Source organism: Pithys albifrons, chromosome 12 (genome assembly GCF_047495875.1).
Source record: "Pithys albifrons albifrons isolate INPA30051 chromosome 12, PitAlb_v1, whole genome shotgun sequence".
NCBI classification, from domain to species: domain Eukaryota; kingdom Metazoa; phylum Chordata; class Aves; order Passeriformes; family Thamnophilidae; genus Pithys; species Pithys albifrons.
The window spans coordinates 2139557-2155337 of NC_092469.1; the positions used below are offsets into that span (position 1 = coordinate 2139557).

The following is a 15781-nucleotide window of genomic DNA, read 5'->3' on the forward strand; positions in this document are numbered from 1 at the left end:
CACAGCCTGGGGCTGTGGCATCATCGGGGGCTGTGGGAACAGCCTGGGGCTGTGGGCAACAACTGGGGCTGTGGGCAACAACTGGGGCTGTGGCATCATCGAGGGCTGTGGGCACAGCCTGGGACTGTGGGCAACAACTGGGGCTGTGGGCACAGCCTGGGGCTGTGGGCAACAACTGGGGCTGTGGGCAACAACTGGGGCTGTGGGCAACACCCGGGGCTGTGGCATCATCGGGGGCTGTGGGCACAGCCTGGGGCTGTGGGCAACACCCGGGGCTGTGGCATCATCGGGGGCTGTGGGGATCGACTGGGGCTGTGGGCAACAACTGGGACTGTGGGCACAGCCTGAGGCTGTGGGCAACAACCTGTGCTGTGGGAAATACCCTGTACTGTGGGCACCAACGTGGTGCTGTGGGCAACAACTGGGGCTGTGGGCAACAACTGGGGCTGTGGGCAACAACCTCTGCTGGGGGCAACTATGGGGTGCTGTGGGCTAAAGTAAACAATATTATGCAGAGGATCAAAGGACACCACACCACAACCATTGTGATTTAAGGTAGAATGCCATTTATTGATACACTGCAAATGGTTTATATAGGGTTAAAGCTACGTGCTAATTGGCTATAGTGAATCTCACACCATTAAGCTACATTTCTAATTGGTTATATTTCATATCTCACAAGTCCAGTGCTTTGAAGAAACATCCTGACTGTTCCCAAGTGAATCTTTGGAGTTCTGTGAGAAGTTTGAAGAGTTCTTACGAGAAAGTTCTGGGGAGTTGCTGTGAACTCCCAGGGAGTGATTTCTCCTTTACCAGTTAACAGCAGCTCTGGCCTTGTTTATTCTTTGCTGGTAGCTGCTTCGATCTCACAGGGGTGATGCAGTCTGGATCATTCATATGACCATTTTCTGTAAGAAATCCCTCAACAGTGGTCAACAGCCTGTACTGTGGGCAACAACCTGCTGGGGTGAGCAACAACCTGTGCTGGGGGCAATGGAAAGCCACTGGGCAAGGGATGAAAAATCAAAGCAACCAATAAAATTTCAAAATAGGGTGTGCAGGTCACAGGCAGCTTTGCAGATTGAAGGCACCTTTGTGGTGGGACTGAACTCCTGTGGCACAACCCCCAGGTCATGGTTAACATAACCCAGCCCAGTGCCCACAGCAGGTCCTAAACAGCTGATTGTCCCTGATATGTGACAAGATTCCTTCTCCATTGTATTTTCACATCCTCTCACAGCCTTGGTGTGGCATTTGATGTCATTTCTTTTTGTTGGGAAGCCAGAACTGTTTTCACTTTGTGCACCAACCTACAGCAATGACTGGGACAAGGCTGTTTGTGTGACCACAGCAGTTAATCTCTGCATATAAACAGAGCAGGCACCGAGATGGCATCACAGCTTCATCATAACTGATGGCATCCATGGCATTACATTGGTCAGCATCATTACAGGCAAAAAGGTGTCAATTCCCACCCCATCTGAAAAAACAGAACAAAACAAACAAACAAACAAAAAATCCTTTAAGATGATTTGGGACTATCAAGGAGTTCATTTTAGAGTTATATTTTTTACCCCTTCGGGGTCCGGTGACAAGAAGCTAAAAGCTACTTTGTCAAGGAAATGACAGAATCTGATTATTTCTATTTAAGGAAAAGAAAAAGGAAAAAAAATCAGTTACAAAAGGTTACTTTGTATGTCTTCAGATAGTAAAAATTCAAATTATAAATGGTGGGGCATCAACAATTACATGCTCTGTGCCCAGGCTCCTCCTCCTGCTATTTGTTGTGAGTACATTTCTCTCCGTATTGTTGAGGTGTTTTCCTTTATATAGAAAAGACAATAATAGAGAGCCACATAAAAATGCATTGTCTTGAATCTGGTGTTCACTGAGGCAAGTCAAGTAACCACTTGACTTCAGTTGCACTTCATTTCCTTATTTGGACCAGGAATTCTTGTGTCTAAAAGAAACACAGAATCAGTTTGTCCGCTTGGAGCCAGGAATAGTGACTTTTGGCTTTTCCAGAATCATATATCCAGATAAGTGATTAACTTCTCCATTTTGGGAACAAAATTAAGACTGAAAGAAGTGAAATGCAAACTCCCATGGCAACTCACAGAGCAAAAGTGAAAAAACAAAATCCAGAAAACTAATGTCTCCTATGTAACATCCATTGTTGATAACTTTCAACAGTTAAATTCAGCATTAAATTGTTAAACCCAAAGTGGAGTTACTGTTTAACCTATGAACAGCAATATTTTGGCAGGATAAAATACTGACTATTAAAACTCAATCACTACATTTAAATCTGCTGCTCTGGTAATTTCAGGTTGAAAAAACCCTGAAACCAGGTGAAAACGTAAAGGCCAATTTTCAAACTGCTTGTTAGAAATAACAGTGCCACAGAAATGGAAAAAGAAAAGCTTCTATTCCAAGATATTCAAAAGAATCTTCAACTAAATTGTGCCACATTACCCAAGCGAAAACACTGCATGAACACACCCCACCCAAGGATGTCCCCTGGCCAAGGTGGGAGCAGCAGGAGCCCTGGGGAATTGCCTTCCCAGGCAGAAGAAGAGCACAGTGATGAGACTGGATTAGCTGGGTAAACCCTGGAGAACACACAGGCAGGGGTGAAGCTGGCAGGAGGAGGAACAGGCAGCTCAGGAGAGTCCTGAGGCACAACTTTGCTGGCACTGCAGAGGCTGCTCCTTCTCCTTGGCACTGATTTTATGCCCCAGTGATGAAGAGGGATCACCTCCTTCGGAGGGCAGTCCTGGGGGCAGGGCACACTCTGGGACACTCCTGGGGGCAGAGGGATCACCTCCTTTGGAGGGCAGTGCTGAGGGGCAGGGCACACTCTGGGACACTCCTGGGGGCAGAGGGATCACCTCCTTTGGAGGGCAGTCCTGAGGGGCAGGGCACACTCTGGGACACTCCTGGGGGCAGAGGGATCACCTCCTTTGGAGGGCAGTGCTGAAGGGCAGGGCACACTCTGGGACACTCCTGGGGGCAGAGGGATCACCTCCTTTGGAGGGCAGTGCTGAAGGGCAGGGCACACTCTGGGACACTCCTGGGGGCAGAGGGATCACCTCCTTCAGAGGGCAGTGTGAGGGGCAGGGCACACTCTGGGACACTCCTGGGGGCAGAGGGATCACCTCCTTTGGAGGGCAGTGTGAGGGGCAGGGCAGCAGAGATCCCTGCACTGCCACACTCTGGGACACTCCTGGGGGACTTTTCCCCAGAATGTTGAGCATTAGGAACTCTCCCCCAGCATGTCCTAAATCATCCTGATGCTGCTGCAGGGATTTCTTAAAGCTTCACAGCTCCATCAATACCAGGAAGTTGATGCTGTTCCCTGTGTTAGAGTTGTTTCTGTGCTGTTAGCTGGAGCTGTGAAGCTTTGAGAAAGCGCAGCAGCAGCAGCAGCAGCAGCAGCAGCAGCAGCAGCAGCAGCAGGAGGATGTTTTTCCTCTACTGTTTTCCAGCTTTTGTCATTTTTGTTAATGTCTTTATTGAGAACAGCATTTTCTCAAGACACAGACCTACAATCAAACACCTACCCCTCCTTTTAAAACCCTCTCAGAATGGTCAAGGTTTCCATGTATGTAACTCCTGGGAACTTCAGCAATCCCTTCATCAAACCCTACTTTGCATTTCACTTCTTTGTAAGTCTAAATTCTATTCCCAAAACATAGATGTTATTCATTTACCTGGATAAATGTTTCTAGAAGAGCCAAAAATAACTACTCCTGGGTCCAAGTGGACAAACTGATCCTAGGAAATGTGTTTCTTTTAGATACAAGAATTCCTGGTGCAAATAATTAAATGCAGTGTAATTGACTTCAGTGGATACTTGATTTGCCTCAGAGAACACAAGATTTAAGACATTGCATTTTTATGTGCACATGGTAGAACCCACAATCTTTTGCAGCCTTTGAGGCCCAAGAAAGCTTTAGACACCACATTACATTGTAGGGCAGCACTAAATATATTGTCCTGGTGCTGTGGCCTGAAACACCCCAGTTCATCTACAGATCATGCTGACTTGCTCTTCAAGGAATGGAAAAGTCCTGTGAAAGCTGATTGTTCCAGAATATCCACTGTTCCTGTGCCTCAGACAGGGTTTGCTTTCTGATTTATGGCAGTGTTATAAACTGAGTGTGACAGAGAATCCACCATGGAGGGAAGGAGCAGTAAATATTAATTGCTTGTCTTGCAGCTCCAGATGGCTTCTCTCAAGGTGGCTCTTCTGGAGAGCTGAGATCCACCTGCACCGAGGAGTTCCCCCCAGCCTGTGATTTTGGGTCCTATCTGGATATACTTTCTCAGGTCAACATCATGTATCCTGACCCACCTCCACGGTAAGCACTGGCTGACATTCTGAGGGTTATAATCCTGCACTTGCAAAGCCTTTCAAGGAAAATAAAACTGCTGGACCAATGCCCACTGCAAAAATTCAGGTCACAGTAACTTGAAATGCAGAGACTTTGTTTGGTTTGACTGTAAGTTCAAGTTTTCCTTAGCAGAACATATCTTTTCTAAAGTTCTCATTTAATGATATTCACATTAAAATTTAGCATACTGATGACATACTAATGAAACACTCAAGTAGAATTACTTACAAACACCTTTCTTTGAACGAAATTCATTTCTCCAGGGGAAAAATGCATACTTTTTCCAAGAACTTTGAAGTTACAGTTTTTTACTGATCTTGAGAGGGTTCAGATCAGAGGAAAAAGAAGAAAAAAAAAGAGGGGGGAAAAAGAGGGGGAAAAAAAAGGAATGCAAGAAAGCTTTAAACCTTTCCATATTTTTCAGCAAGACTCACTTCCCAGCTTTCTCAACCCCAGTACTCCAGCAGAAAGCATAACCAAAGCAAGGACACCTTTCTGACACCCCCAGTAATTGTACTAAAGCTCCTCATTGAGGAGAGGGAGCAAATTGTTTGGGATTGTTCATCTCATGCCAGGGTTCTCTGGAGGATGGAGGACAACTCCCATTTTACAGCTGTTGGGCCAAACCTCTGCAGAGCCACGTTGGCCTGGAATGAGTGGCAGCTTTGGAGAAGAGTGTCCTTCAAAGCTCAGACAGTTGTAATTAGACCAAAGACAGCTATTCCAGAAATGCCACAGCAGCTCCCAGTTTGTGTGCCCCATCCAAGGATGCAGGAATGGCCATCCTGAGCCACAGGAGCTGCACTGGAGACCACCAGCAGCTCCTCCATGTGCTCCTGCACCCTGAGGCCCCAAAATGAGGGAACTCAGTTACTCTCTCCAAGGAACCACCAGAAATTACTTTAAACAGAATTTCGCTTCAAGTTTCTGTAGTGCTGAACCTCACAAGCAGCAAACAGTGGCTGAGCAGCAATGCCCCCTTCTTTGTTTTTTTCCTCCTCCTTTTAGGCAGATTCTCTTTGGAGTTAAACCACCATAAAATCAGCCCTTTTCTGTTTGTACATGTCTGTGATATAGAGCAAGTAGGCAGTGGGAACATTCATTATATAGATCTTTGCTTTTTTATTCTATGTATGTTCTACAAGCAACCCTTTATGTATTACCAACTCACACTATATAATAAATGAGCTTTTAGACATGGTGTAAATATTTTAGCAGAAAGCTCACACATGAAAAATGATTCTGAGTCTGGCATCTAAATTTGTAGAACTTCCTATAAATCCCCTTCAGAATTTAGACTGGTTGTTGGCCCCACACCCACGAGTCTTTCCCCATAGAAGGCAGGCACTGACACCCAGCAAGTGTGAGTGGGCACCTGGCCAGGCTGAGAACCAACTCAGGCTCTGGGAACAAGCTCTGAGAACACATTCCTTCAGCAGACAGATCACTGAAGATTATACCCAGGCTTGCTTCTATTTCCAGTTTGAAACAGGCCTGGAGAATGATTTTTCCAGCTCTATGGAGTTCTCTTGGAAAGGAGATCCATGGGTGACACAGGGAGGACTACATGATTCCTGATTTCCAGTGAATTCTGCAGTTCCTGCTGTAACCAGCCTGGAATGAGCTCATTATCTTGTGTCCTACCTTGTTCTAAGAAACTGTTCTGGACACCAGTGGTAAGATCAGAGGGACACAAAGGTGTCCTGCCACTGCCTCCTGTGGGAGAGTGGGCTGAGCCCCAGGGGCCCATGGTCTGACCTGCATCCCAAGGAAATGCTGCTCATCCCTCGGCTCCAGCTCTGCATCCCAGCCCACAGCAACCATCACTGCAATAGCTGGGCTGTTCACTCACTGCTACCACAGTTCAGTGCTTCACGAAAAGGGGCTTTGGCAAATCATCAAGATTTTAGTCATTTTTATATCTTAGCAACACAGAATGGAGAACACTTGAGGAAAAGCAGAGCTGAGCAGATGGTGAGAGCAAAGCTATGCAGAGCCTTTTAAATGTGCCATTAATGCATTGTATAGACCAGTGTAACTTCAGGAAAGCACTGGGGGAGAGCCATTGTGTGAATTACTGCATCCTGTAAGGGCCTGAAAAATTCCTGTATAGCCACCTTTATACTCCCCTCCATGGCGTCAGACTGAAGAGTATTTTTTTAATTAGTAGAGCATGGAGATTATTTGGACTGCCCATCAGACATGGCCTTGAAGCATAAACAAGACATGCTTGACCTTATGCATTTAAAATATTAACTCCCTGGGATCAACCTTGTTGGATATGATAATGTTTTGAAGTGCAAGTTCACTGAAATGTAGCACTGTCTAAATTAATGGGATTCCTCCTTCTAACTCGTGCAGTGCAAGGTGTAATTCAGAGCTAAACTACCATGGCCAAGGGCTAATAATGCGGCTGCAGCATCAACAGCACAGGAAGGAAGGGCAGTGAGGAAGGCAACTGCATGGGCAAATAACTCTTAAAACACATCTGATGTGAAAGAATTCAGTGAGTGCAAAGCAGGTTGAGCTGCCAGGAGCAGCCAGCAGGGCATTAAACCCATCTGTGCCCCGTGGGTACCAGCCTGCAGAGGCAGCAGCACCCCAGCACTCAGGGCAGGGCTCCTGGGCACACACCTCTGCTCAAACCACACTGTCTGAGAGGGTTCCAGCAGGAATCCTGACACCTTGACTTGGCCAAGGAGGGGATTAGCCTAGAGGGTTTGTGTTAGATTTTACTGTTGGGCTTTAAGTCACAAAATGGATAGAAAAGGAATTTAAGGGGAAAGCTGATGAAACACAGAGTGGGAGTTCCCCTGCTCAGGACTGCCCACACTCAGCTCTCCAGCTGAAAGCCCAATAACACTATTTATATAAAATACTATTTATAGAGAATCTTTAATTAGGAAATTAATTTATGAAAAATGCCATGGAATGTTTATAATTGCTCTGATATCTAAATCACAAGTTTCATTTGAGACTCAGTGTGATTATCACCACAGACACTTTCAGTAACCACTGCCCTGCACTGGATTTTATGTTGGATTTGGAGGGATAACATGGATGGAATTTTGTCATTACTCTGCCATAGCTACTGGGTGATCACAGAGAAGCCATTTGGTCAATTTGTCTTGACAGCCCAAAATACACAGTGCTGCTATCCATAAACATCCCTTTAGGATAATTAATGACTTTCTAATGAATCTCAGACCTGTGCTAGCATCTGTCAGATTGATTTTACACGGGGTGCAGAAGGCAAATATAAAACCAGAATGCAGTGGGTACGGACTAAGCAGTTTCAGGGAATTAGGGGGCTGCATTTCAGAGCCTGTTTTTGACAGGTGCAGATACCTGTAGCAGTGCCAGAAGTTAATGGTTTGCACCCTGTGCTACCACAGATGCCAAAGCATTTGTTTCTAAGAAACTTAGTCTCCTGAGAAGGATGATCCAGGTGATGTAGCAACAATTCCAAACCAGAGAATTCTAACCCCCCAAATCAGCAAACTGGAACAGATTCAACCAGGGCAGAATATAAGCACAATCTCCCTGCTACTGCCTGACTATCATCACAGTTAACAGGAGTTTGAAAGGAATTACTGTGAAGCCTATAAATCCAGTATTTGCTAATTTTTGTTCCACTTTCACCATGCTGTGTGGGTGAAATCATGGTGGTGGCACTGTGGGGGTAACACCTTTATGGACAGAAATCACGAGTTCCTGTTCACTGGGCAGAGCTTTTTGTAACACACACACTTTCAGAGAGCTTTCCTATTATCTTTTCGTATGTAAATGGAGTAAGAAAGCTGTTTAAAAATAAGTTGAGCTCACATGTTTGAAATGGCTTGAAGTGCAGTCCAACCACAGCCCAAGTAAATGAAAAACTACCACATTTTCTTTGTGAGAGTCTCTAAAATCCAAGCAATGAGGAGATTTCACTGCATGAAAAGAACTTTATCAAGTGTTCACCTTTTGGCCAGAGGAGATGCCTCTCAGCCCCCTGGATAAGTGCTTTTTCACTCCTTAGTGAATGGATATTAATGGCATGTACAGAGCTTTAGGCAAGGAAGGTTCTCACCCTTTCCCTCTGTGCCCCCTGACTGTCTGACACAGCACATCCCTGGGCAGTGATGCTCACTGAGATGGAGGGCTTTGGCTCCAGGAACAGCTTTAATGGAAGCCACAGGAGTCCTCTCCATATCTCACCTTGAAATGTGTCCCACAGGGCACACAGTGATAAAAAACATTAAGTCCCCCATAATTCCCATATTCCCAGTAAAGCACACAGTGTGGGGTTGTGCTGTGTGAGTGTCTCACTCCACCTCATTTGCTCATCTTGCTTCAGCCACACAGGATCAGTTCTAGAGAAAATGGTCTTGTTTAGCCTTGAGAAATTCCCATGTTCACTCTGCATTGTTTAAACAAGCAAATCCACTTTAAAATTACCTTAAAATGGCAAAAGAAAATGCTTGGGTCCTAGAGGGAGACCTTAATTTCCCTCTAAATCTGGAAAGCAAAACTATCAAACTACCTAAGGGGCTTTCTTTTCTAAGATATTCTTTTTCATCCCTCACTTCTGAGGATGCCAATTGCCCATATCAGAGGGAGAAGACTTGCAGCAGCTTCCTGGATTTTCTTGAAAGGCAGAATTAGGTTTGCAGGGAACTGAGATTAAACTCATGATCTTGTGGTCCATCCCTTTGCCAAGGCCATTTCCTGCAGTCATGCCAGGTAGGAGCTTTTAGCACATGCCAGTGAGAGCTGGCAAAGCATGAGGTGGGCACCTGGGGTTGAGCTCAGCTCTCACTTCAAAACCCTCATTGTGATCTCAGCCAATAAAGTAAAAAATGCCTTTGGAAATATGACAGTTTTCAATCCATTGGACACCATGACATGAGCTAAAACTCTCAATTCCTTTAACTCCAAATTCCAAACCACTGCACCATCAAAAGCCCCTCCTTTCCCCTCCTGGTGCTGTTCCTAAATTTCAACAGAAATGTACCTATTCCATAAAGGGGTTTGCAAGACACTTTTGTCCCCATTATCCTCATTCCAGAATACCTAAGGACAGCCCTAATTCCTAATTATTATGCCAGACTTCTTACTTGTGGCATTTCCATTCCTCCTAAATCCCCACACCTTTCTCTTGACTTGCTCCTTGTATTTGTAGTCACAAATCTTTTCACACCTCAGCCTGAGTGTTTTGAGGTTGAGACACAAAGTTCTCTTTGCTTTCTGTCATCAAAAATATCTGTGGGGAGGCTGCATGGCCTGACCAGCCTTTCTTTCCACCTGTCCCACTTTCACTCTACGAGTGCAAACTACTCCTGCATATAAAAAACCTGCAGCAGTGAAAGCAGAAAAACATGGTGAAACACAAGAACAAAATATTTCTAACCCTAAATCTACCATACCATGCACAACAACCACAACTGAGAGCTGTTAAGTCTTGGATAACTGCATTCCCAGATTCCCAGATTTTCTGTGCATACTGCAACTCGTATTGCCTTCACCTGCTCAGAATCCAGTCCTAGGATAATTAGAGCAAAGCCATTTCTAGGAATATGTTCTTAAAACATGTCAAATAACAAGATTCCTCAAACATCATCAGGTCCTGGGGACATGCAAGAATTGGTGATTGTTTAGAATCCTGTTTATGGGTTAACTCCAGGGCTTGGGAGGCTACAAGAGAAGATTTTTATTAGTCTCAACTGATTAATGTTACTCAGCCAGTGCTCACAGCTTCACTGTCCTTTACTGAGCAAAGGTTATAGCAACCCAGAGACTAAACTCTGCTTATGATCAAGTGGTTCTTATTACACATAAAATTAATACTAGGCTGAAATGCATAACACAAAAAAACCACCATCATAGAATGACTTGTTTTATTTAAAACGTTCATTTTAATGCTTTAAAGCTGCACAGTTTTGTTGAAACTGCCTTATATCAGTTTCAAATGTTATCTGACATGTGTTTCCATGAGAACACTGTTTCTATTGGATTGCATTTTTCATCTGGAATATTTATGCATCAAGGAGTCACAATTTCCTCAAGATTATCCTGGTCCATAGCACACAATAAGGATACAGACTCTTAGTGCTTATGAACACAAATACTCTATTGCAGTTGTGAGGAATTAGAAATTCCAGAAAGAACTATGAACACAAAAAGGGCAGAAAAAAAAATTCCAGGTCTCCAGTCTCTTCAATGGCAAAGATACTTAAGCTGTAAATGTGTCCTTGAACAATACCTTGAGTTATATTTTTTGCTATTTAAAAACATGAAAATACATAATAATGATGACCAGCTCAGGCTTGTTAGTTTTTAATAAACAAAGATGTTTCTGGTTAGGTTTTACTGAACAAAGATGTTTTGGCTTTGAATTTTAAGTCTCTGTTCCAGAATTAAACTAAGTGAAGGACTGAGACAATCAGTAATGTGGAATAAATTGCTACCATATAAAAATACTAAACTAATGCTTAATAATTCACTGACAAAGCATGAAAAAGGCTAAAAATACAGTTATTAAATACACTAGTATCAAAGATGGAAACTGCCAGTATCAAGAACAAACCTAGAAAAACATCCTGTCTCATGACATATGTCATTAAAAGAGCAGTTCTGTCAAAAATTACACATTTCTTCATGGTAGTTATATATCTCTTATTCTAAATAAACACATCTCAAAGGAGCAGGGACACATTCCCAAGCTGCTGCCCCCACCAGCTGGGAGCAGCCAGCGATGGTGCAGAGTTCCATCATCAGCTGAACTGCCCACATGGCCATCAAACACATTATTGGTTTCCTTTTGATCCTCCTTTAGAGACTTACAGCCTAATTGTTCCAGTCCCAGCTCTTAGTTTAGGTAACAACATCATTGTGCTGTTTCCATCATAGCTCAAACCTGCCAGCACATTTATGTGCCAGATTGAGGGATTCTGTTTGCCATTGTCAAAAGAAGAGAGCAGATCATCAGCAGGATGGAAACAATGCAACAGGAACAATTTTAGTAGAGTCATAACAGGCAACAAATCAACAAAGTAAACCAAAAGACATCTATTTCACAAAGAATTCTTTGTTCCCCAGATTTGCCTTTTTTTCACTAGCTATTGTTTGCATCTTAAAAAATTCTGTAAGCAGAACCTTCTTCTTGCCCCAGAGAGTAGGTCGTAATTTATGAATGACAGCTGGTTAAATAAGCTCTTTTGGGTTTCCTTAGCAACAAACCTATCCTAATACTTGCTGCAATGAGACCTGACAAATTTATAAAGTTATTTTCCCCTCCTGCAACATCCTGAGTCAAGGAGGTCAGCTTGAAGAGCTGCTGTAATTTATGAGCAACATTTTCCTCTTTGCAGATCACATTTACACCCAGGAAGATGTTAGCAGACATTCCTTACCTTTACCACTAGAACTATCCCTTAAAACTCAATAGCACAGTCTGCAATGAAAATGGGGGTATTATAAGAGGAAACAAGCCCCAAAAAACCACAGACAACAGCACATTCCGTGGCCAGTAACCCTTCCCTTCTCATGACTGATTGTAAGATACAGTGAACTGCAAAATAATAGAATTTTTTAAAAACAATGGACTTAAGTGGGTTCACCACAGGTACTGTAACCAAGGGCTTTTTAGGGCTGCAAAAGACACATGATAGTCTCAAATGCAGCATTATGAGTTCCTGTGGCCTGTTATTAAGTTATGGTAACATAACCCCTTCCAAAAGCATTTGCTTTTCTGTCTAAAAGGATTTGCCTGTGGCTGCTGCAGTGGACATCAAACCTCAGCTACTTTTTACATGTAAAAACTGAATCTGTGAGGTGAAATATAACTACTGTTGGTTTTCTTTTTTTTCTTTTCTTAAAAACCAGCAACTATTTTTGGTTTTCCACTTAAATCGTACAGGCTTCACAGTCTTGCTGTTTCAGTTGCAAAACACACACACACACATATATATACACATATATATTATACATAATGTGTGTATATATAATGTACACACACACACACATATATATACACATATATATTATACATAATGTGTGTATATATAATGCACACACACACACACACACACATATATAGACATATATACATATAAACACACGTGTATTTATATATTAGGTATATTATATAAATAGGTGTGTGTATATATGATGTACACACACATATACATACATATATCCATATATATCCATATAATGTATTTTTATATTATGTATATTATATCAATATAATATGTGTGTGTGTGTGTAATGCACACATACACACACACACACACATATATATATTATTTATGTATGCCTCATTCCCACAGCAGGTACTGAGGTTGCACTTTGCTGACTGGCTGAGCTGCTCTGAGTGTGAGCTCTGGCTCAGACCTCCTCCTCCTCCTGCACCTCTCCCACTTCTGCTCCCCTGGTGTTCCTGATGCACATCTGACCCTGCTGAGGCAGCCAAACCTGGAGAAATCCGGCCCAGAAAAAACTCACACACAAAAATAAACAAACAAACAAAAAAATAAACAACAAAATCCAAACAAAACAAGAGCCAAACCAAAACCTCCAAAAAACACACACACACACAAACTTTTTGCTTATTTAACTCCAGAGTGAGGATCATGGTTTGGAGGCAGCAGTGCAAGGAACACAGAGGGAATGAGCAGCAGAGCAGGGGACACTTCCTTTCACAGAATCCCAGAACTTGCTGAGCTGGAAGGGACCCACAAGGATCATGGAGTCCAACCCCTGGCCCTGCCCAGGACCAACTCCAGGAGTCACACCCTGTGCCCCAGAGCATCATCCAAACACTCCTGGAGCTCTGGCAGCCTTGGGGCTGTGCTCACTGCCCTGGGGAGCCTGGTCAGTGCCCACCACCCTCTGGGGGAAGAGCCTTTTGCTGAGATCCAACCTGACCCTGCCCTGGCACAGCTCCAGCCATTCCCTGGGTGCTGTCCCTGCCCTGGCACAGCTCCAGCCATTCCCTGGGTGCTGTCCCTGCCCTGACACAGCTCCAGCCATTCCCTGGGTGCTGTCCCTGCCCTGACACAGCTCCAGCCATTCCCTGGGTGCTGTCCCTGCCCTGGCACAGCTCCAGCCATTCCCTGGGTGCTGTCCCTGCCCTGGCACAGCTCCAGCCATTCCCTGGGTGCTGTCCCTGGTCCCACAGAGCAGAGATCAGTACCTGCCCCTCCTCTGCCCTTGCTGAGGATGTTGTACTGCACTGAGGTCTCCCCTCAGCCTCCTCTCCTCCAGCTGGACACACCTGACATGGACATTGCCTCATGATGGAATCACAGCCTTACACACTCCCGAGCTCTGCAGCTGCCACTGTAATGAAATCAGCAGCTTTGGTTACCACCCTGAAGGGACTCAAACAGAGTCATCCTGGTGTCAGGAGTGACCAGCCCTGGTGGCCATGGCTGTCCTGGTTCCCTTCAGTGTTGTCCATCCTTGCACAGCAGCTCTTGGCCCCTCTGGGACCAAGGTCTCCACACCAGCTGATGAGAAGCAGCTCCTTCATTGTAGTCTACTTCACACTGTTTTTAAGGGAAGAGCCCTAAAGTTGTGCCAAAGGTGCAGAGGTGACACTGCAGGACTGCTTTGGGACACAGCTCCCTGCACTGCAATGCAACAGGTCATTCCCCTCTTCTCCTCAGACATGAAGCTTCACTGTAGGGGACAGTAAGGCTTTAGTCCAGCATCACTCACATCAATACAGCCAATCAACTGCAAGAAATTATTGTTGTTGCAAGTTTTGTAAGTAATCCTTTAAAATCCTTTGAGGAATGATTTCCTAACCACAAACATATATGGACAGTGGATGTCTGTCCAGCTGTCTGTTACTTCCTGCAACACTTGCTTAGATCCTCTAATGCAAAAGAAAGATCTTGTAAAGTCCTATAGGTCTTTTTGAAGGACAGACTGCAAAATAAAATTCATGCTTGTGGTGTTGATAACACATTAGTTATACTACAGAAATACCTCTAAAACAGCACTCTGAAAGCACAGCCCAATAGCTGATGCTGTTAAAGAGAAGGGGAAAAATACCCCATCACAAAACAAAAAATCAAAACCCACAAACAAACAAAACCCCCAATGAAAATACAAACAAAACAAACACATAAAACCAAAAAACCAAACACACAACACTTGAAAACTAAGGAAAAAATACGAAGTTGAAGTGCTTGTATAACCTTAATTCATCTCCATTTTGTCCCTAACAGAGAATAGCAGGAGTTTATCTGTAGCCTTCCCCATTAGTAACAGCAGGAGCTGTTTGCAATGTCAGCTCTACAAGCAGAGATACCACACACAGAAAAGCACATGGGAAACTGAGTATCAAGATAATAAACTGGTAATACAAAAAGTTATTTTACAAAAAAAAACCCCACCAAACTATCTGAATTATTTCTAATTCTCTCCTTGGCCACAACAATCTGTAAGTACAGCTGTGAAGGTGCCAAAAAGCTATTTAATTGAAAGTCTGGCATGTGTTCTTTAGTACCTTACTAAATTTTTAAAATCTGATCTTAATTGTCAAAAATGAGGGGAGGAACATTCCTTGCTTTTGGAGTAAAAGAAGGAATTTTTATCCATCATATGTGTGAAGAAAAAGTGCCCTGCCACTAATATACTGATATTTGGAACTAAACACTGAAATGCCAAGTCTTGAATACCATCCTTTGTACCCATTTGTTGTGACACTTCAAAGTCACCTTCACAGGAGATCATCTTGCTGTTTATCCCACCAAGCAGTTCAGTTCAACAAAGCTGAGCTGTGGCCCATGACAGACATAAAATTAAATCAAATCTAAGGCAGAGAAATGCAGATGCTCAGGTAACAAGAGGAATAAACAGTTGCCACTGTGCCCAGTTCTCCTGCAGCTCCATGGCAGATTTCCCACGTGCTGGGCCCAGGCCCAGAGTCAGGAGACAGAGAAGCTTCTTCCCTTCTGTGTCTTGGCAACAGGATTCAAAATATTCCACCTTGAAACTCACATTACTGTGGGATTTTCTGAATGGAAGCTCTTCTGCTATGGCAACAGAGCCCAGTAAGTGTTCTTCATTAGCCTGATTAAGTCAGTCAAAATCTGTGGAAAGATTTTAAATAAATTCACTGGGCTTTGGGTCAGCAAAATTTAAATGAAGTAAAGATGCAGCTCATAGCAAGTAGTCCTGCAAAGAGTGACCCTTCCTTAGTCTCACTGAGTTCATGGAGAGTGGAGGACATCAGGTCCTTGATCTCTGATTAAGGTCCGAGAACTTTTAAAAGACACTCAGGTATGTTTGAAAGCTTCAGTGTACTCAGTAGAGGCTGGAGGGAAATCTTTTTCACATGCAATATGAAAACAATTCTACTTCCTACAGGCTGAGGTTTGTTTCTCAAG

The 15781-nt window shown here is 43.8% G+C and overlaps 1 protein-coding gene across 1 annotated transcript in view; it reads left to right on the forward strand.

The window, feature by feature from the left end:
* Positions 1-15781, forward strand: part of BEAN1 (brain expressed associated with NEDD4 1) — a 57414-nt gene that overhangs the window by 38982 nt on the left and 2651 nt on the right. The window contains 1 exon segment of the mRNA XM_071567518.1: positions 4223-4364. Coding sequence (XP_071423619.1) covers positions 4223-4364 — 142 coding nt within the window.